This window comes from Chinchilla lanigera, unplaced genomic scaffold, assembly GCF_000276665.1.
Source record: "Chinchilla lanigera isolate Chin_1 unplaced genomic scaffold, ChiLan1.0 scaffold00029, whole genome shotgun sequence".
Lineage (NCBI taxonomy): Eukaryota > Metazoa > Chordata > Mammalia > Rodentia > Chinchillidae > Chinchilla > Chinchilla lanigera.
The window spans coordinates 17358319-17380955 of NW_004955430.1; the positions used below are offsets into that span (position 1 = coordinate 17358319).

The 22637-nt window shown below is 40.5% G+C and overlaps 1 protein-coding gene across 1 annotated transcript in view; it reads left to right on the plus strand.

Moving 5' to 3' along the window:
* The window catches only part of Rarb (retinoic acid receptor, beta), a gene marked incomplete at its 5' end in the record, with an annotated part of 390023 nt that overhangs the window by 290783 nt on the left and 76603 nt on the right, over positions 1 to 22637 (plus strand). Inside the window, 1 exon segment of the mRNA XM_005387488.2 lies at positions 8240 to 8381. Coding sequence (XP_005387545.1) covers positions 8240 to 8381 — 142 coding nt within the window.

Here is a 22637-nt window from a genome sequence, read left to right on the forward strand (position 1 = left end):
ATGTTCCTCTAAAAGAAAGAACATTGTAAGTGGAATGCGTTGGCTCTGAGCCCTTCCTGGGACATCAGACTTTGGAAGTTTAGACCTTGAACTCTGATGATGTGAGGTTGGGTTTTTGATTAAGAACATGGGTCACCTTTTCATTAGTATTCCCAGGGAGTTTTAATTAATTGGGGATTAAAAGGATTGAGAGTTGTGGCCTGTGGGTCTAACAGAGATTGAGCTCTCAGGGGTTCACCTGACAAAGTCCAGGAAAATGTTTTAATCATCCTTTTCCGGAAAGATTAGTTCCCACAGAGGCAATGTTTTCACTAAATATATAATCACTGCCTTCTTTAGAACCATCTTTCTAGGCATCTCACAAAATATGGGGTTCCTTTTCTAACAAAAGCAAGAGTTAGGTGTGCCAAGCAAGGTTCTGGCCAATGGTTATACACAGGGTCAGGTTCCAAAGGAAAAAAATCCCCAGAAATACCTTCCAAGTTATCAATGAGAGGTGCCATGAAATAGCAGATCCTTTAGAAACCATGGCTTTTACAGTGAGAGCATTTAGTCTCAGTATTGTCACTTATTCATCTTTACTAAATTCCTAACACTGGGATGAAGTCATGTTGTGGATACACTTGTTTTAACAGAAAGTAAACATCTCTGAGGGGTATGGACCCCTTGGGACAACCCTGTTTTTTATTTGGAATATGAATTTTGTGCTGTTTTCCTTTTCTAGCTCAGAGTCAGGCCCCTCCCTAACTGGACTTTTTCGGTATTCTTTGCCTTAGGTTCATGCCCACCCTCCCTGCTTTGACGGAAACTCTCTATCTTCAAAATAGTAGGCTGTTTTTCTACTTTCTCCCTGCCTCTCACCCATTGTCTTTTCAAGGGGTGAAAAGGTCTTCATTTTTCTCTGTCTCCTCCAAATCTTGCTATTAATAACTTTTAGACAGTGTCACGCATAGACTCCACTCACTCCAGAGGGTGTTTTTTGTTTGCTTAAGGCAACGTGTTTCCTGTTCTCAACATCACGCTTCCCAAAATGGCTGTGATGGGATTATTCCACACTCCCCTCCTGTGGTCATCAGCTTGGCTTCAGGCTGAAAGTGGGAACTGATTGCCCTGTTCTGGTAGGGACTTGCACTGCCCAGCCTAGAGGCACCTGAGGTAGTCATCTGCTTAATTTTTGACTCAACTGGGATTGAATCTTTTCCTCTTAATGACTGTATTAAAAAGGACTAAGTAAGGCTCCTTGCTTTCTTTTTTTTTTTTTTTTTTTTTTTTTTTTTTTTTTTTTTTTTTTTTTTTTTTTTTTTGCTCTGGAAGGAAAAATTACTATTTTGAATTTTGCATGGGATAGAAATTAGCAGCAGCTTGGTTCAAATAGATGTGCTTGCCATATTGGTTTTTTGGGGTAAATTTGTCCCAGTGATTTTCATGACCAAATGTGGTGTCAAATTTCCTTTTTTAAAAAATAAAAAAATTTTAAAAATTGAGTGTCTTTCTCTAAATGATCATAATACATTCCACGTGTATTAAGCCTAATGTAAATGTCTGTAAGGCAGCTAAAAAGCAACTTCCATTGAGAACCGCACAGTATGACTCCTCACAGGCAACTATATGATAAATAAGTCAACAATTTCATTGTTGTCTCAGACCAAGGCTTCTTGGGCTACATTCTTGCCTACACTCTAGGGCCATCTCAGATATTAGGAATTTGTGTTGGTACCAAGATCTCAGTATATACTTTGATGTGTGTTAAATAAATGAGTGTGATGAGGTCAGTAATTCACAGCTCCCTGAGCCATCTTGGAAGGATATAATTGTGACCCTGCTTTCTCACAGGCATGTAATCCCTGGCATGCCTTTCAGATTGTCCCCAGTTTGAACATGAACCCCCTCTTCCTACTGTGTCTCACAAATGCACACTCCCAGCATTTACACCTCTGCCCACCTGGGGCACTGGCCATTCTTGTGCCTCCTTAACTCTGTCCTCTGTCATGCACCCATAACATTCCTCTTGAGGAAAAGCTTGCTATCTAAATCCTGCCCCTTCATTAGAGCTAGGATCAAGTGTCAGTTCCCCTTTAACTTGTTGAACACCTGTAGATTTCATTTATTCAGTAAACACTTTCTGTGTACCTGCTCTGCACCAGATAGTAAATGGGCACTTTTCCACTTTCTATGTCCTTTGCAGTTCTTATGATACTGTTTAGTGGCATCTACTGTACAGTGTTTACTTGTCTTCATTTCTTACAGAAATGAGATAGGGCATGCTTTACACATCTTTATATGCCCCCAAAGAAAGCCCACCTTAATTCACTTCTCACTAGCACTGAATGAATGAGTCTGTATGTGAATGAGAACATATGGAGATGGCATTTGGAATCGGAGGTTGCCTACCTACAAGAACCTATGCCACTCAGAGACTAAGAACATTAGTCTATTCTATTTGGGAATCTTTATTTTAAACACAGAATGCATATTGGGATTTTCCCAGAAGAAAACTTTGAGAATCATTGGCACAAGTGCCTGCCTGGCAAGCACAAGGTCCTGAGTTCAGTTCCTGGTACAAAAAAATAAATAAATAAAAAGCAAGCAGCTACCTGGAATAACATTTTAAAAAAAAAGAAGAAGAAGAAAACTTTGAGAAAGGAGGTTTTACCAATAATAATAGCTATAGTTCAAGGGTACTTGTTAAATTCCAGGCATTATGCTAACACTTTGCATGCACTGTCTCATTGGAGACACACAGTAATCCCCTGAAAGGGTACCTTTAGAATCCTCTTTTTACAATTGAGGAAACTCAGGCCTTAGCATAACTCAGTCAAGATGACACAGGTAGTAAGTGGTAGAGCCAGAATTCAGATCCACATGTGCCTAAACTACAGCCTAATTCTTAGTTGTTGGGCCAGTATCTAACCTAACAAAAATCACCTTCTGTGGTAGGTGATGGAAAATACCTGATAACATGTGAAAACTTGAGGTGATGCAAGTTCCCTGCATAGGAGAAAACAACAACAACAAGAAAAAAAATCTAGAGCAATGATTTGAGAGTGTTAGAGATAAAAGGTGACCCAATTTAATTCAACATCAAAATGTGAAGATGGAAGGGAAATGATCCACTTTTCCCCATATCCTTTATTAATTTTGGGTTTAAGGGTGGTCTATCAAGGGAGTCAGAAATTTTAGGTATTTTGGTATAGCAGAATATTCAGGTATAAACGTTATCTTTTTATTTAGGGTTGTTTCTGTACTGTTGATAATAAGAAATGAGTTGGCATAGTAGTACTCCCAGGATGAGATAGAAGCAATCTGTGTAGGCTGTGAGCACTCCATGATTATTGTTAGCATATGAATCAAACGGCTTTAATATGTATACATGGCCTTATCCACTATTTGGTCCCCCCTTTTTGGTTGGACCCCAGTTCTGATAGCAAGACTTGAAGAGCATGAGTTAAGAAAGTTTAAAAAATACTAAGTTAAAAAATCCGTGATTCAGTTTGTGATATATATCTATCTTCTTGACCCAGATAATTGGTATTAATTGTATTACCAACTTTGACTATCACAAACAACAGAAGTCATGGTTAGTCAAATCGTGACTAATCAAAAGAAGTCCTAATGGATCACGAGAAGGTATATTTAGTCAACAGAACTCATGAATAACTGGCAAAAGCTATGATTGAAATAAAAGTCATGGGTAGCCTGCAAAAGACATGGTTAACCACTAGAGAAGTCCTAACTGACAAACCTGATTACAACTCATCAGTGTGTCTTCCACTAATTTCAGAGAAACTCTATCATTCCATTTATGCATAGATAACATCATCTCAAGAAATGCTGTACATTGAATATTAAGGAATACTTTAGAGAACTAAGTAATAATGAACCCAGGACTATAACACTGGCCCTGGTTATAGCTAGGACTTCATCGTCTGACACTTCTTGAATACTATATGCCATGTTCTGTGCCAGCCACAGCATACTCAGGTGGTGTGCACTAATGCATTTTTATTGAATTGAAATACTTTCTTACTGGTTGCTGTGTAGCCATTGCCTGAGTTTGGCCCTCACCCTATTCAAATCCCTTGTCTTCACTCCAGAGAAGCCCATTGGACACTGCCTGGAGGCTACTTTGGCTGCCCACTCACTAACCTGCCATAGTTCATTGGAGTTGCCCTCCATGACTAGCTTTTTCCCTTGGTAGGGAGGTATGGATACCAGCAAGGAAGGTGTTGGTATTGTGGTACCCTAAAGGAGAAATGGACAATACCCATTGGACTGTGAGGCTGTGACCACTGACCAGATGGCATTTCCCCATGTCACCCATGTAGCCTCTGATGCAGATGTGACTATGGCTTAATGCTTTAATTATTGTCCTTGAACAGGTGCGACACAGAAGGAAAAGCAAAACACCAAGTTTATCTAGAAACAGCAGCATGCGTGTGTGCTCACGTCAATCAGAGAAGGCACCTCACAGAGGTTTTCTGTGTTGCAGGGAGAAAAAAGTACGTAGGACAATACTAAAACGCTCCAACACCAGTCCAGCCACAAGTACCCACCTGAGGCCCCAGAGAGGTTGGGATGACTCTCTCTTATTGGTGTCCTTAAAGCCTAGTCTGATCAAAAAAGATGACCATTCTTAGCCAGTCATGGTGGTTCATACCTGTAGTCTCCACACTCTGGGAAACTGAGGCAGGTAGATTACAAGTTCAAGCCCAGCCTGGGCAGTGTAACAATTTAGTGTGGCCCTGTCTCAAAGTAAAGAATGAGAAAGGGTGGAGGATATAGCTCAGTGCAAAGGCCCTGGGTTCAGTCCATAGTACCACAACACAACACAACAAAACAGAGTGACCATTGCCGCAGGAGAGTCTTCAAACACCACCTACTCCTTGGCCATTTTCTTTCCCTCTAGAAACTCTCTCATCTCACCCTCAAGCCATCCCAGCTCAGCTCTCCCTGGTGTGGTGACATACTTGGAATCCCAGAAATTTTAACAGCTGGACAGCACCATGTAAATAAATCGTCCAGCCCCTCATTTAGGAGATGAGAGCGCTTAGCTTCATGAAGCTGTAACTTGCCTGAGGCATCTCAGTGATGATGGGAAGGCCATAGCCAAGAGGCTCAGCTTCCAGTAGATCCAAGGTTCTTTACTGTGTGCCGTCTCCCCTCCCTCAGCTCGCCCTCTGCGTGGAACCAACTCCTTTCTCTTTACTTGCTTACTTTTTTGGCCTTTTCTACTCTTCCATTTGCTTCAAGTATGTTGGACTTAGCGTGTTACTCTAAAGCCTGTTTTTATATATGACGAGTTTGGAATTATAGTTTTGTTTTTCGTGTACATGGCTTCTAATTTTAGGTAATACAGGTCCGTAGCTTTAAATCGCATTGACTTACATAGTGAGAAATTTGTTTATTGTCTCAGAATTCCTCAAAGAGTCTCAAGTGAGTGCTGCTTTGTCTGATACTGGCCTAGCTCCTGTTTCAGTAAGCGTGAGATGGCCTGGGGCTCTGTACCTTAAGTAGATCCAGTATCCAGGGAGAATGAAATAACATCTGAATATTGTATTATTTTACTTTCTCTTATGAAATTCATGAGTACCTTGTAATGTTGACACTAGATACTGATTTTCCAATTAAGCTACAGATTAAATATTTCCATTTTAAATAATGTTAAAATTAAAGGGGAGAATAAATTTATATATAATATTAAAGGATATTTAGTGGTACACACACAGTAGGTCCTCAGAGCAGTGTTCACATAACAATTCATAATGGTGGCTGAGGAAGAAAAAGGTTTGTCTGATGCGAACCTTACTGTGGTGGAGAGGACATTTCTGTTTGCGCAAGCCATGTATAAAAATACCTCACAGCATGTATTTTAGTCAGCAAGTATTCTACCATAGTGGAAATGATTTACTGAAACTTAGACCTTCCCCTGAAATCCAGCCAAAACACTGATTTGGAAAACTAAGAAGTCCTATTTAGTTTCTGCTGTCATTGTTACTGAACCAGACTGACTGGCTAATTAGTGATATATAAAGATCTTTAATTCTCCCTCCTTTCATTTGAGCATCATGAGATTGTTTTTCTCTGCTTCACAGTCACTCATGGAGAATTCACTGAACTGAATCCCCAGTTTTCAATGAACAGAGAAGGTTACTTTTGTCTATGCCTCAATCTTTTCGCACATACAGAAATGACCGAATCTTCCATTGGACCCCTGCTTCTTGGCAGAGGAGCTATGGATGTTTCTATAAATTGCGCCTGTTCATCTGGCAGCCAAAGGTGGCCCGCAGGTATTTTTTGCAGGGAAAGATATATTTTGAGGTGACCACTCTGCCCAGATTTTTTTTTTTTTAGGTTTTCAGAGAACTTGTAACCTGTTATTTTAGTTTCTGAGCATATTTGTAGCTCCAGAGGTATAAAAATAAACTTTGTTTTCTTGTAAAATGCACATGTCTGGAATATGTGACTGGTATTGCATCCTTAAATCAGATTTCCAACTCATATTGAACCTTGCTATTAAAATATGTGCCCACATAAATATACTAAGCAATATGTATCACATGAGCTTTCTTTGCTAATGTGCTTTAGCTTTGAATGTTGTTATTTCTGGCTCCTGCAGTGTTAATGTACTACAGGGAAAGTTACACTCAGATGGGGAAACTTGTTTTCTGCTCTGCACTTTTGGTGGTATGCTTCCTACATTCAAGAGAATCATTTCTAGTGTGGGTGTAGGTTACAGCACAATTGATAAAGTGAAACTCCTTGCTCTTGATACTTAGAGCAACATAGCGATTTCTAGTGAACAGTGAGAGGAGACAAAGACAGCAGATCTGTCCTTTATCTGTCTGTTTATCCACCTGTGATTTCAACAAGCATCTCTCAGTTATCCTTTGTCTGCGAAGATATATGGTAGAAATAAAGGGGATGAAGAGCATGGGGGACTTTTGGTTGTAGAGTCTCTTGTCTGCTTTATTTCATCAGAGTTTCACAAAAATCAGGAGAAATTGTTTCTTTAGTCAAAATAATTTTGAAAAAGTTAAAACACAAAAGCTCCATATTCAGTAGGCACATGTCAAAAATTTATTTAACTGAAGTACGAGGGGAATACTGTAGTATACTAAAGACAGTTCAAAGGCTGCCATGAGAAAAATACATAGGTAAGTAGGGAGGTAGATATTATGAAAAGCAAAAAGAATGCTAGAATAAGGTTGCAAAGTGAAAGCATAGTTAATATCCACAAGACAATAAAACACTAATCTTTGGCATTTTTTTTTACCTAGGCAAAAAATCTTTTATACCTACACTAGGCAAAATTTATCTTAATTCACCAGTTTTCCATGATCTTTTAAATCCTATATGTAATGGATAGTAAATAGTAAGTCAACCAAGCTGTACTTCCAAAGATCAGCAGATGACCCATCAGTGGGCTTGTCAGTCAACGCTGTAGAATATCGTTGCCTAATAGAATTTTCTGCAGTGATGAAAATGTCCTCCGTATGTGCTGTTCAGGATGGTAGCCACTGGTCATATGTGTTTATTGAGCATTTGAAATGTGGCTAACACAGCTGGAGAACTTAAATGCTGATTTTCTCTATTTTTCATTAATTTTCATTGAAGTTGCCACCTGTGACTAGCAGCTACCGTGTTGGACAGCACAACTGTGATACGCTATCATTAAATAGGCAGATATTCACTTCTTTCTCTTGTTTCCAATTTTGGATATATATATTTTTTTTATTCTAAGCACTTGGCAGATTACATTATGTTTTAAATATTATGATAGAAGCTAAATATATGAAAGAACTTGGAAAAGACTCCTTAAAAAGGAATCTTGCTTGAAGCAAATAATTTCTTATGCAAATGCAGTGCCTTCTGGATTGGCTTTTTGTTGATGATCTCATCCGAAATTGTTCTGGCCAGTAAGGAAGTTAGTTAAACTAAGCCTGTTTGAAGGGATCCCAACTCTGCCTGATGTTTTTCATGTGAATGAGGTTTGTATTCATTTTCTTTTAGCAAAATAATAATGGTCATATCTAGTTTTGACTAAAAGAGGCTTTTGAGTCTGCAGCAAACCGTGAGCTACTAATATTTGACAAGGGTCTAAAGGGCTGTAATAAGTGAACTTTCCCGCTGCCATCACTGTGTTATTCAAGAAAAAAAGTAAATTCATTGGCAAGTTTGGTTTTGATTTTTCATGAAGCTTGAATGTTTTACTTAGTTTGTCCATCTTGCCTACTTACAGGGCTTTTTCCGCAGAAGTATTCAGAAGAATATGATTTATACTTGTCATCGAGATAAGAACTGTGTTATTAATAAAGTCACCAGGAATCGATGCCAGTACTGTCGACTCCAGAAGTGCTTTGAAGTGGGAATGTCCAAAGAATGTAAGTGGAATCTCAAAAAACTTTTCCCTATTTGCCTTATCTCTTAGTATATTTGCTGCACTTCTGAAGTCAAATCGTGAAGGATGTCGGCATAAGACAATCAGTCATGGCACTAATGATACATTGCCAAGAGTAGTTATAAACAAAGATGACATGAAAATGGAATGACTTTGGAGATTTTTAGATAAAACTTGAGTGGTGGTTGGTGGAAAGGCAGGAATTGGGTGTTGTGGACAGCATATTTGTATTTCAGAGCGGTGACGGACTCACTGATTATCCCAGAGCTATTTGCATAGCTACTTGGTGACTCCGTTTCTCCATCTGGACAGTGGGAATAAGGATCTTTATATCAAGAAGAGAAAATGAACCAAGAAGCATGACTATTAACAGAAGTACTAATTTGCCTTTTGCAGAATGAGAGGAATCATATAATTTCACTTTAGAAGAAACATTTTGAAACTTGGGACATGGGCGTTTTTCACGACTTGATTTAGCTTCTCTCTTCCAAGCCACCTCCTCCAAATGATAATACTTTTATTAGTGCAAAAGGGAACATTTTATTAAATTAAAAATTGGTTATTCATAAACATCTGATATGGGGTACTTGAAATGTGCATGCTTTAAAGTAGACAAATATATATAGCGCAGATTTTTTCACGGCTGATATTCTTTCTTTGATACTTTCAAACATAGGGAATAAGAAAAAGATTGGTATAAGGCTTGAGCAGAGTAGCCACAAGAAGTGGCTGGGATGTGTGCAGGTGAAACACTTATGGGATGGCTACCTTTTCATTTATTCCATCAGTTGGGGATTTGGTGGAAGTCACTGTGTGTATGAGTCATTGAATGAAGGATCCTGGAGATGCAAGTGTCCTCAAAGAGCATGGATTGAAAAAGCCAGGTGCCCCATCCATGGTCTTAGAGTGGGTTTGAGGAACTGTGCTATGAATCAAGGGCTCTTGGATTTTGGACAAGAGAATATGGTCCTGGTACACACCTGACAGGAGAATGATGTCCCCTCCAGTGCAACAGCATTACTTTGGGGTATTCAGCTGAAAGACTGGCCTTCTGCTGGGAGCTGCTACTCAGGGGTTGTGGTAGGTGCTTCCTGGTAAGCCCTGCACCTGCCTTTCCTACCTATACTCCTATCCCTTCACCATTTATAATGGCACTCAAATTCTTTTTTTTTTTTTTTTCCGGTACTGGGAATTGAATTCATGACCTCGCACTTGCCAGACAGGAGCTGTGCCGCTGAGCTAAATCCCCAGCCCCTGGCACTCAAATTTTAGTTTGATTTATGCCTTTGGGTTTCTATACTTCAGGGTTGGAACTGACCCAGTTAACTCCAGCCAATCAACAAATTCTCAATTCTTTCCATAGTCATCAGTTCATTGTGTGAACATATAACCTGGGGCAGTCCAATATGAGATAATTCAAGACCAGGCTTAGAAAGTTCACACAGAGGCACCCTCTTTTCTAATGCGTGTGCACTTGGAAGCAAGTAGCCATGAGGACCCTGATAGTGATCTTCTGACCCCCAAGTGAAGTCAATTGTTGGACAAAGCAGATACTTTGGATGGAAAAAAGGAAAGATAGATAGCAGAGCTTTATTGACATTACTGAATTACTCAACTAACAAACCCTGTGAAATCTCTAACTCCAGGTCATTTTGTTATATTTACCAAGAAGTATGCACCAAGGCCTTTGGAGCTGGGGCCCTGTTTGTGTTTTACAGGTCCCATAATAAGAATGGATTAGGTCATCAGTCAGAAAAATGTTTTGCATGGATTATTCGCTTCTAGGAAGTTCTATCTGCAGATGATGGGTCACTTGACCATTTTACCTAGTTCCCTTTGATTCCCCAAGACTTCAAAGATACTAAAGTACTTGAAATCAATAAATATGGAGACAGGAAGCTAAAGTTCAGTCATACTAGGGCCCACATCCTACCCCTGAAGCGAGAGGCATGATGACCTGAAATAGCCAGATTATTTATAGGTGTGAGACTCTCAGGGTGATCACCTACTGCTCCATTTTTGGTCTGACTTTCTGCAGACGTGGATGTCACACTGCATTTCTGTGGGACAATTTTAGTTCAGACTGGAATTATAAATTAGTAAGCCAGATGTGAACTCAGGAAAAATCAGTCCTTTTGCATTTATTTTGTGTGGGCCAGAGACTCATTTCCTGCTTACATTACTTAAAACCCATATCCTGCTGCTCTGTAAAAACTGGCAGCTTGGTTGGCAATTTAAAAAAATAATGTTTACACCCACAGGAAAACCCTAGCTTCAACTCTCTAAGAACTTATCACCTTAATTAGATTTTAAAATATAGAAATGGGAAGAAAATCAAATCATTATGTCCAAGTACACAAAAATAAATGTTTTTCCTAGGAGGAAATTGAAGGGGGAATAAACACATGAAGTATAAGAATTGAGAGTCTAATAGAACATTTTTAAAAGTTGAAACAGAAGGAAGCAAGCAAATATGAGAATCACTATGCAATTATACCACTGTATATGCAACTAAAATGAACCCAAGAATAATAGATCCTTGTAGAATGTTATACCTGAAAAGGGATCTTAGAGATTGATTTTCACTCACATCTCTCATCTGACATACAAGTACACCAGGAGCCAGAAAGGTGAAACGGTTTTCCCAGCAATCCCTGACTGGCTAAAGGCAGAACCAAGTCTGTAGTTCTGGTCTGCACCTATCCTCACCCTGCCTTCTCTAGAGCAGCAAGATTCACGTTCAATTCCAGCTGTAGGACCTGTCAGTTCAGTGATGTGCCTCAGAACCCTTTGGATACCAGTGGGAGAAAACCTACTGCAAACTGGTTTAAGCTAAGAAAAACTGGCATGTGTAACTGAAAAGACCAGAGGAACATGGCTGGATCCAAGGACACATGTTTGTTTCTAGGGCATTGTTTCTTCTCATCGCTCACAGCTATTTGTTACAGTATTAGGAGGTATTAAGATTTTCCCTATGGCTGGCAAAAGTGGCCACTGGCAACTTCAGGCTGCTGGTCTACCCAGCAAAAAGAGAGAGACTTTTAGATCATATTTATTCCATCATAGCCTGAGGTCAGATTCTCCTTGGTCTAAGTTCAGTCATTTAACCTTTTGTGAACACATTGCTTTGGTCAAGGGACAGAATACTGTCATTGGCCAAGTGTGGATCTTGAGTCAGTCTATCAAGCCCAGGATTAAGGTTGAGGCCACCCAGCCCATATGGGCTAGGAGTATGGGGGGAAAGTTTACCTCCGTGGGGAATCGGAAAGACAGGAGGCAGGGATGCAGTGTGGCTCAGGGGTACAGTATGCATCTCGCATAGATCAGGCCCAGGGTTCCTCCCCAGAAGTACAAAAAGGATTAAAAATAGAAAGACGGGAAGCAAAAATGACCTCATATCCATCATGATAAGTCAAGGCCCATCTGATGTTCCCAGTTAACTCCCCTTAGTTCTTTTTGGGATTTTTTTAGGGGGTAGGGAGCAAAGAAATCTAAGAATCAGTGTAGTAATAACTAATTAGATGGGGTGTTCTGTGTTCTACTTGTGTATATACCTTATTTTAATGCATAAATCCACACAATAACCTTAACTTATCATCCCCCCACTCCCTTTTTATTGGCAGTTCTGGAATCTGAGGCACAGAGAAGTTAATTACCTTACTTAAGGTAGCACAGTTAGTTAGGGGCAGGGCTAGGGTTTAGAACAAGGTAGTTTGGTTATAGTCTGCGTTCAAACTGAAATATATACTGTATGCCATAAAAAGCCTTTAAGACTCTGAATTACTTTTTCTACTTTCTTTTATTGCCATTGGTTAATACAATAATGACACTCTTTATTCTATATTAGAGATGTATTCCCTAGAAAATCATGTGCAAATTTAATTCTTATAGATCAAATTTGATTTTAAATGTGTAAGGGGATTTACTAGTAAAAAATTTTTAGCGTGGCCTACTAGAAAACTACAATTATTTCTACATTTTTCTGGTTCATAAAGGTTGGTGGGTATACCTTATATATTTTGCATGGGCTTTCCAGAATCAGGGAAGTAGCTATCTGTCAGAATGCAGAGGAGTATCTATCAGTCAGAGTATGGAATTTGAGAGTAGTAATGGCAAGTGAAAAAAATCAATTTTCAGCAGCATTCTAAAAGTGGTACAAAAATTTATGGAGAATTGGAGGAGGCGAAGGAAGCAAAACATCTCCAAGTTAAGTGATGAGCTACTATGGGGTGAAAAACCTGTGAAAACACCACCAGTAAAGGAAAGCTTATGTCAAACCCCTAAATTAAAACAAGAAATAAAAAAAGAAATAATAAATGATACTGGGGATTGTGAAAGAGACGTCCATATTATGGAAGGAGAGGATTTAAGATAATAGTTGCTTAGAAATTGAAGGGAGAAAGCCCTCAAAAAACGTGACCATATGTAGTCAGTTACAGAAATTTAAATACATAGTTCACATTGTTAAGACAGAGGTCAGCACACTATTTTTTAAGGGCTGACCCTTTAAAAAAAAAAGTCTTAAGATACTAGACAATACTTTAGGCTTCATGGGCCATGTGATTTCTGCCATCATAAGCCAAAATCAGCTGCAGGAAATACATAAACAGGTATGGTAATGGTTCATAAAACTTTATTTGCAAAAACAAATGAAGAGCTGGGAGTGGCCTGTGGCCAATATATACCGACTTCTCCTGGGAAGGGACCTACCCAGAGTCTGTGTGTTCCATCCTGGCGGGTCTGTCTTTTCATCCTGGCCTCCACTCCTACCAGTAGACCCCAGGCTGCTACCCATACTGAACTGAACCACACTGGCCATAAGTCTTATACCTTCATTGACTCTACCACCTCTTCCTGCTTTGCTTGAAGCCCAAGTACCTGCTGAAATGTCATTTTCTCTCTGAAGTTTTCCGTAGCTCCGTCATATACCCTAGCCAGAGATAATCATTCTTCTGCTGTGTTCCCATAATGCTTTGCACATACCACCACAAACCAAAAACTTCTTATATTAGAGTATATTTCACATACCAGTGAGTCTATTGGCTTGTTTATAAACTATGAAAGTATCACTTTTCAGCCTTTTGACTAAGATCAAGTACAATATAAACACCTAAAAGACAAGCATCATATCTTTCTCACCTTGGATTCTCAGATGTTGGGCTTAATGAAGTTAGCTTTGTCAAGTGGTTAAATGCGGCCATTTCAAAAAGAAAACCAAACCCAGTTTCTCTGTGGCTTTACTTTCTGAAAAGCTGTCAGACGCTAAGCAATTCCAGGTGTGTATCTATCCCCATAATTCTCATTCATATATCTGGGAGGGGCCCAGAACAAGTTATTCAACTTCTCTGGGCTTGTGTTTTCTGCCTGCAAGAACGTTAGGACTGACTCACAGTCCAGGCACGGCATGAGAACTGATGCCTTTAATCCTGTTTGGACAACAGGTTTCCACAAACTGCTTTCTCTTTGCAGTTCCCCTCCTCGAAGACATTTGATCTGCTAGTACATTCATCAGGGAAGGAAGCTGGGCAGAGCAGGTCTCCCCTGCCGCTGCTTTCCTTGTGTAATGTGCAAAGGCAAAAGCCCTGCTGAAATGGAGCAGCTGGGATGTACAAGGGAAGGGATTTGAAGCTGAGCTTCATCCAGCCTTTGCTGTCGAGTTGTTTACTGACAAAAGAAGATGACCCTGAAATAGGGTAGACATTGGGGTCAGACGACCACAAGGAAAATGGCAAAGTATGACTAGGCCAGAATCATGTCCTGGTGATCTTGGCTGCCTGTAACCTTTGGCTGTGTACCCTTGGGTGCCCTCCCAGATTGGGTGCCCCTCAGTTTGCATCTGTAACAAAGACACTAATTAAGGGTACCCCCACCCTTGTTCTACTTCTGCTTTTCCTGCTGAAAACCACTGGCCAGGGACTCACGAAGGGAACCTCTTGTCATTGTTTTATGAGGTTATATTTATGTAGCTCGTGCCCTTGAGTGGTAGGTGAAGCATAACTTTGATTTTGTTTGAAAATGCTGTTAAACATTTATTCCACAACATTTTTTGTTCTATAACTGTTTCATAAGTGTATTTGTAGAACAGAACAGTTGAATAATCTCTGAATTTAAGAGTCTCCAAGCACTCATTGACACCTTCTCATCTGGGACACATTGACCTTAAAAACAGCTTTTTATAAAGTCTCTACATTCTGATACCCATTTTCGACATGCACATCCCCATGGGTCCATTGGGTGGAATGCATGTGCTTTGGACAGACACTTAGCTACTTCTACCAGATAATTGTATGCCTTGCTTCTCAAACTTTCCCCCTTAGTGTTAACTTACATTACAATAAACCTTTTGAACTGGAGGCACTTGACCTCAGTGAGAAATCACCATTGCTAGCGTACAAATTATATTGTGCTCATTGGTTCTGCTGGATTTCACTGGTTTAATAACAAGGAAATGCATATTGTAAGTTGCCCTGTGTACCCGGGAAATTACATAAAAATCATCATCAGGACACTTAATGTCTTTCTAATTTTAGTTTATTTCTTCATTTGTTCCCATGTTACATCCCAGCTTGTTACTACATTTTCAAGGTTCATTGCGATCATTTTGTTCTGTTGAGCAGACAGGTACCATTAACCAAACCCCACTTCTCCTTTTGCTCCAGGGTGCACAAATCCAAAAAGAGCCCCAAGAAGTCAGTGGAAGTCCAATACTTCGTATTTTTATATTTAAATATGTCCTGGAAGTTGAAAAATAAAAACTGTCTGCCCCTTTCTACTTGCCCAATGTTAAATGTTTTTCTGCATCCCTCCAGAAGATTAAGAAAAAGTAAATTCCATTCGGGTGCCAGAAGCCTAGTGATGTCAGTGCCACTGTGGGACTCAAAGCCCATTAACACCGAGACTGCAAAGGAAGTATTAAAATTCTTTCAGCTTGACGAATACATTTCTCCTTGCGCCTGTCTCCTGAAGAGGGGACACTCAGTACAGCCTCGCCTTAGAAAAATGAGAAATTTCCACTGTCCAACAGGACAGAGGAAGAGAAGGAACAGAAGGCTTTTAAGTTAGCTTTTCCTGAATTCCAAACTTGCCCTACCCTCCTGCTGCCTCAGAGTGAGCCTGTTGCGTAATTTGGGTAGCTCCAGTGGAGTGAGCTAACCCACACCTGGGGATTACCCCAGCAACTCTGCTGGATCATTTTGTGGGTTGAACCTCACCATAGCAATGCATTTAATGTTGTGCTTCGCACACAGTAGGTGTGAGCCTAGCGACAGCTGATGTCTTGGGTTCTTCAGGGGCCATACCATCTGTTGCTGCTGGCACAGATGTTTATTAGCATAGTAAATACAGCCTTGATTGTACTTTAAGAGAAGAGCGAAGGGTGGGGTCGCTGTTCATTTTGATTTGTTTATAGTGCCATGGTGTATCTGGACAACCCAAAACCTTATGTCCAAACATTAAAAATAGTTCACAAGCATAGTTTCTGAAACAAATAACTGTCTGCCTTGGTTACGATAAACTGTAAGCTGGGAGACAGATGGCTCGTTTGCCTAGAGATGCCATGACACGTGTAATCAGAGAAAGAGAAAGTATCCTGGTATCGTGGAACCCAACTCCAGGGAGAAAACTGAACTGGGGTGTTGGAAAGGACGCCTGGCCCCCTTCCTGCACAGTCAGCCCGAGGTGAGGTCGCGAGGGTCTCCCAGGCAGTGCCGAATCACAATGGGTGCGGTCTTCCTCCCAGCATCCTCCTTTTCAGGCTCACGGAGCACCTTCCGCCCCTCCTCGTGCTTTCTTTGGGACTTTGTGGCCTGCCTGTCCGCTGGATCTGTTATCTCCCTTTCCCCAACCAAATCTTATCGTTCTCTGCCACTTCAGCAAGACCACTCCCACAGTCAGCCATCTCAGAAGAAACCTGAGGAATGTATCAGTGCTGCCACGATGGTGGATTGTCACTAAATGCCTTACCAGCATCACACTCTCTGTGTTGGCTTTTTGTCACTGCCACAAATACCTAAGATAAACAGGCTAAAAGGAGAAAGAGGTTTATTTTAGCTCATGATTTTGGATCATGGTTGCTTGTGCTGTTTTAGGACCTGGGCTGAGGCAGAATGTCCTGGTGGGGAGTATGTGCTGGAGCAAAGCTCTCACGTCAAGGCATCAGGAAGCAAAGAGCAGGGCAGGAGGGCCTCACACCGTCCCCTTCAGTGCACACCTGGGTCACCTGGCTGCCTGCACTAGTCTCTGCCTCTGAAAGGCTCCACCACTTCCCAGCGGGCCTCTGGAGAACATTCGAGATTCAAACTGCAGAAATCTCTTGAGACTTAAGGCCACCCTGTGCAGCAGGAGGGACAGGAAGAGTATTGCCTTTCAGTTTTTTGAGATTCAGAGCAATCAAGATACTGCTGGCTTACATCCATGGGACTTAATTTCAATCACCGAGATCCTTTAGCAGCACTTCTTTAACAATGAAGTTCTTGCACATGTATAATGCTATATCCAAGTTTCCAGTATCTTTACCTGTATCTGCCCCCACACTATCTCCTATCATTTACATATGGGATTTGATACATACACTAGTTTAACACAGGATTTTTCTGACTATAAACTGTGCACACAGTAATATGAAACATAATTTTAGAATATATTGAGTTTTGCGTAGAATCGTATCAAATCTCATAGGCATAAAGCTATTCCCTTTTGAACGTTTAGTCAGTCTTTTTATTATGAATGAGAAAAATCTCTGATTGGTAATACTTCCCAAAACTTTGCTAATATCTTTTTGTTTTTAAACGGGCAACAATACCTAGCTAGCACTGGACTGTATTTATTTCAGACATCTGCAGACTTTTTTTAAATGTACAGATAATAAATATTTTAGACTTTGCAAGGCCATCCAGTGCCAGTCACAACCACTCTACTCTGGTAGGATGAAAGAATCATACCTGAGCATAGCTTTGTTCCCATAAAACTTTATAAAAACAGGTCTTTGGACTAAAATCTCTCTGTTTTTTACCTTTGCCTTCTATTTATAGCAATTGGAGCTATTTCCCCTTTATAATAATAAGGTAAAAGTTTCTTCTAAATTTATTGTAGGAAAATGAATGAAATCAATTGAGACTGAAGTCATAGGAGGTTAGTAGCCTGTGAATATACGAGAAAGCCTGATGTTAGTGCTGGAAGAAAGGGTTTGAGAAACCCTGGTGTTATATGTTAGCTGTCATGCATTCTTGTGTCTTAATAGAGAAAGAGAACCGAGAGGTACAGTCTTGACCCCTCCAGAGTCTGTGTAGTGCCTTGGTCATTATCCTGCAGGGACTGCCTCAGTGTTGCCCTGTGCCCTAACCTCCCACACCTCTAAGGCTATGCACAGTTTGAGGATGGGCAAGAGGGTCTGACTTTCCTTGGATGTCAGAGATTAGTCCTGTCCCAGTAAAGTACACGGGCAGTGAATGGGTACGTCTGTCATAGTGGAATCTCAAGCATCCAAGGAAACTGGTGGATGGAAGGTGAGAAATCTGGGAGCCCTCAAAGTGCATTGCCTGCACCACGTCCTGAAGAACAGTGATGTGCCTTACAGCATGGGCTCAGGGGCACACTGCATTCTGATCCCAGCCCACCACTTATCTCTGTGTGCTCTGGGGCAGGGTGTATAGTACTATCAGGGTGCCTGAGTTCTTTGTCCATGACATGAAGATAATAATAGTACTTCATGCAGCTATTGTGAGTAGATGAATTTGTATGCGACAGGGGCTAAAAACAACACTTAGCTAAGTATTCACTCCTGTTACTCATCTTCCTGCCATGATACTGATCCGCCTGTGCCCCCACAGAATAGCATATGCGCTCATCAGTGATCCTTAGTGGCTGTGCAGAACAGCTAATGCTCCTTCTAGGCCGGTGGTCCATTTACTCAAAACAGGAAGTACTCTCAAGTTGGAAATTTGTCCTTAGAGGCTCAGATCTACACCCACAAAGCAAAGTGACAGGTAGATGGAACCATGGGCAAAGTTTCAGCTGTGAGCCTGATGACCTGTTGGGATTCGTGGCTCTGTGTCACTGACAGAATTGGCCCCAGATGTCTCAGCATGCATGGAGCTAACCCAGCTCCCCCAGCCTGCCCAGACGCTGAGCTCTGGTCATGCTCCCCCGACACACCACGGACTGGCACCTTAGACCTCCGCTGTGCCCCTTCCCTTATGCCACCTCAGGATGAACCTGTCACTCTCTCTGCCTGTGATGCCTTGCCTCTCCTCTCCATCTCTGGTCCTCTTCCAAGCCACATGTCTAAATGAGCATGAGTGTATGCCTACACAAAGTCACACACTGCTTTGCCAGCAGCAGGGAACGTGTGGGTCCCTTCTGCCTGTCCAGGGTGAGAAATATCAGTGGCACTGCTGCTGAGATAACTTCCAGAGTCAAACGTCCTTGAGTTGTGGGTGTTCATGTGTGTACATGTGTGTGTGTACATGTACATGCGTATGTGTGTGTGCATGTGTTTCTTAAGACAGAGAACCCACGGGAACTCCACGAACTGGCTATGAGCACCTTCAGCAGAGGAATGAGCTCCAGTTCTTACTTAGCTCCTCACCTTGAACCCAATGCCTTGTACATAATAAATATTTCTGGAGTGGTTTGGGTATTTGAGGGTATTTGAGAGCTAAAGATTCTGAATCCAGAGCTTTTGTGTACTATTTCTAAGAGTTAGAGATTTGAATTATAGGGACTTCAAGTGAAATGTCAGTTCAACAAAACTAGGCCCCATTATCTATAGAGCCCATTTTCATGTTTCTCATTTTATCTTTCTATTTTCACCATGTGGATAATAGCATGTTGTCCTTCCCTGATGTGTTGTCCCATCCTTGTACGTTCTGTGGTGCATGTAACCAGGTAAAGCTCATAGATAGGTCCTAACGGAGAAGATTTGCTTTATCTCTAAATTGCACATACACACATACACACACGTGTACCATCAAGTGTACAATTTATTAAAGTATGCTCTTATTTTATGTACCTCTAAAAAAAAACAGCATCAGTTAAACTTAGACACCAAAGAGTGAAAACAGGTGGCAATTTCAGAGAGGGAGAAACTAGATATCATCCCTATGAGAAAAAAGGACGCACCTCACATTCTAGTCTAGAAATATTCTCTGTTTTCATCTTGAGCTATTTTTCATTCTGCTTTAAATAGACATTGATAAAACCTCAGTGCCCAGAGACAATCCCCAGCACAGAGACTGGCTGTATAAATATGTAAGTGCTTCTAAAATAGCTGGCAGAGAGCCCTTTGTTTGGAAACAAATGCCTCTGTGGAAATAGCAACCCGAAATTCTCCTGCAGTTCCTGTGTTCTGGGGCAGTGAACACAGCCCTTTAAGTACCTTCTCCCAGTGACAGCAATTCTCTGGAGGGTGGCTACCTAAATTGCTCAATAAATCCACGTGTGGAGTACAGTCTGGAATTTGCTCTTCCTGGAGTGGTATCGAGCTCTTAACCCCTGTCTCTTCTCTCTCTGCCATCACAAAATATTAACTATCTCAGTTAGATTGTTTCTCTCATTCTTCCCTCTTTACAGCTCAACAGAGCTAAGCAATTATGTGATGAACTAGATTAATGGAGACAGGCATTTTCAGTGCTGGAACCATGGAAAGCCAACAGCCCATTTCCTCAGGAGAACTGTTTTTATCCTGAGTGCAGACTGGACTGCTCCAACACCTCATTTTGCCACTGTAAAATATCCCTGGATTTTTAAAAGTTCCGATCATTGTATTTTCTGAATGATTTTAGGACAGAAATATATTGAAGTTGGAAATTATAAGTCTCGTATTATCATCACTTGGTCTGATATCTGAACAGTGTTGTTTTTGTTTTTGGTTTTTTCCGATCCTGCAACATTTTTTACGTCTTAAAATAGGACGAAGCAATTTTGCTTCCATTTCAAAATGGACCATTTAGGAACCACTCACAATACATCCCTTCTAAAAGAAATAAGTTGCTTCCAGTAAACTGTGATGACTCAGGAGGTTTAATGAAGATAGAATTAAGTGCAAATTGTAATGAGCAAAGGATTCCCACTGTGTGTCCTGCAAGTGTGGGACAAAGCTCTTGGTCAGTTTGAACTGAATAGAGACCTCCTGTGATGACAGTGGACTTTGAAGTCCCAAAAATCTGACAATATGTAGGCTTAATGTAGTCCTGCCCCCTCCCATGCCTGCCACTCAGTGGGTTATTTCAGAAAGGGAACGTTAGGGCTTCCTCCTGGCCCCTGGCTGAGCAAACACTCTGAGATGGCCTTCAACACATTTCTCGGGATGATAATGCTGTCCAGAACTATGGAATGTGAAGGCCCGTTTTGTTTTCGCGAACAGTACCTATTCTGTGGCTTTGTGTTCCTTACTAGTGAAATATGTCCATCAAATTGAAATGGGGTGCTTCAGTCCACCAGAATAACTAACATTAGAAGAACTGCCTATAGCAAGCATTGGTGAGAAGTGAGGCAACTGGAATTCCCAAACATGGCCAGTAGAAGTAGAAATCAAGAGAAACTTTGGAATGTTTGGCAGTATCTTCTAAAGCTAAATATCCCACGTATGCAATAATTCTGCACCAGCGTCACACTCAAGGGAAGAAAGGGTATAGACTCACAAAAAGACAGATAGGAGAACGTTTATAGCAGTCTTACTGATAGTAGCCCAAACCGGGAAACCACTCCTTTGTCCTTCCACAGTAGATATATTTTGAGAGAGTCAAATAGTAAAACAAGCAGAGCAACACAAGAAGCACAAACAGCATGAGTAAACCTTACAGACATAATTACTAGATGGAAGGGTTTAGAAGAAAAGAGAACACTATATAATTGCATTTGTATAAGGATTGAAAAGAGGAAAGTCAGTCTGTGTGAGAGAGGTGAGAATGGAAGTTAGCTTGCAAAAGGGGATATTAACTCCAGAAAAGTGCATGGGACCCTTCTGGGGTGCTAGACCCTGAAACCTGCCATAGGTATGGACACGCATACCTGTGTATTTATATTATCTATCACTCTAAAAGAGAAGTGATTGAAAGGTAGCAGGGAGGGCCATGAATCGCCATTATTTCCAGTTCACAGAGAAATTTTGCTCTATGGAGAAGCATACTATTCACTTATTAGAATCCACCTTTCTTTCAACATGTTAAATTTCTTTAGAAAGTATTTTGATCCTTGTCTTGTGCCTCTTCCTCTGGTTTGAGACCCTTTGCACTTACAGCTTTGAATGCCTTCGGAACACCAGAGATGGGATATTGTTATCCTGGATTCCCTGTAAGCGCTCTTAGGATGGTTGTGTGAAAACCAAAATCTTCTGCTGTCCTCAGTAGCTTGTCCTGATGGTGCCATGCACTGCAAATTCACAGTGTGAAATTCTCAGGAGCACATTTACAGCTATTGTGTTTGGAAAACCATTTTAACCATCACATTACATGAACAAGTTTTTAAAAGATAATGTAAGAATTATTTTTAAATATTGTCCAATTACCCTTAGTAACAGTCCCTCTCAGAGATGTATCATCAAAATGTGATTTATGGATGCTTGACTAACAACTATTAGTCTATCTTTTCTATATTAAAAGAAATAACAAGATGTCTTTTCATTTTCTTTCACTAGAGGCAACTGGGTCTTGAAATTTGTAAGTGAGCAAAGGCAGGCTGGTTTAGGGAAGTTAATGAAAGGTTTGGCTGGTAGAAAAGATAACATATTTTTTGTGTAGCCATCAGAGTAATTTCCTTATGAGACTGTTTAAAGGAGCTCTAGATTCATTCAAAAGTCTATCTTCATTTCCTTATCCTTTTTATTTTTAAGTGCCTAACAAAAGTAAAGTGCTCAGTATACATGTAAGACAAAGCAATAAAAGTGGTAAGTTGTTGCCTGTTGCCAGCTGGCAAAGTATGAACAATTACTGTTGCATCTGAAATTTAGACATAAAGACATAAAATTTGTGCTTTTTCTAGAATGATATATTAACAAGATGATGTGAGATATATAGCATCATTTTAAAAATAATAAAACTAGTGCAGTCAATTGCAAAAAAAGGTAAATATAAGCAAACTGTAATCTTTTCTTTATATACAATAGTTCTTTATCTGTGGTTTTTAAATTCCAGAGTTTCTGTCACCTGTGGTAAGCCACAGTCCAAAATTATTAAGTGGAAAATTCTTTAAGCTACTCGTGTCTTAAATTGCGTGTTGTTCCACTGGGCCCTGATTTGGATGG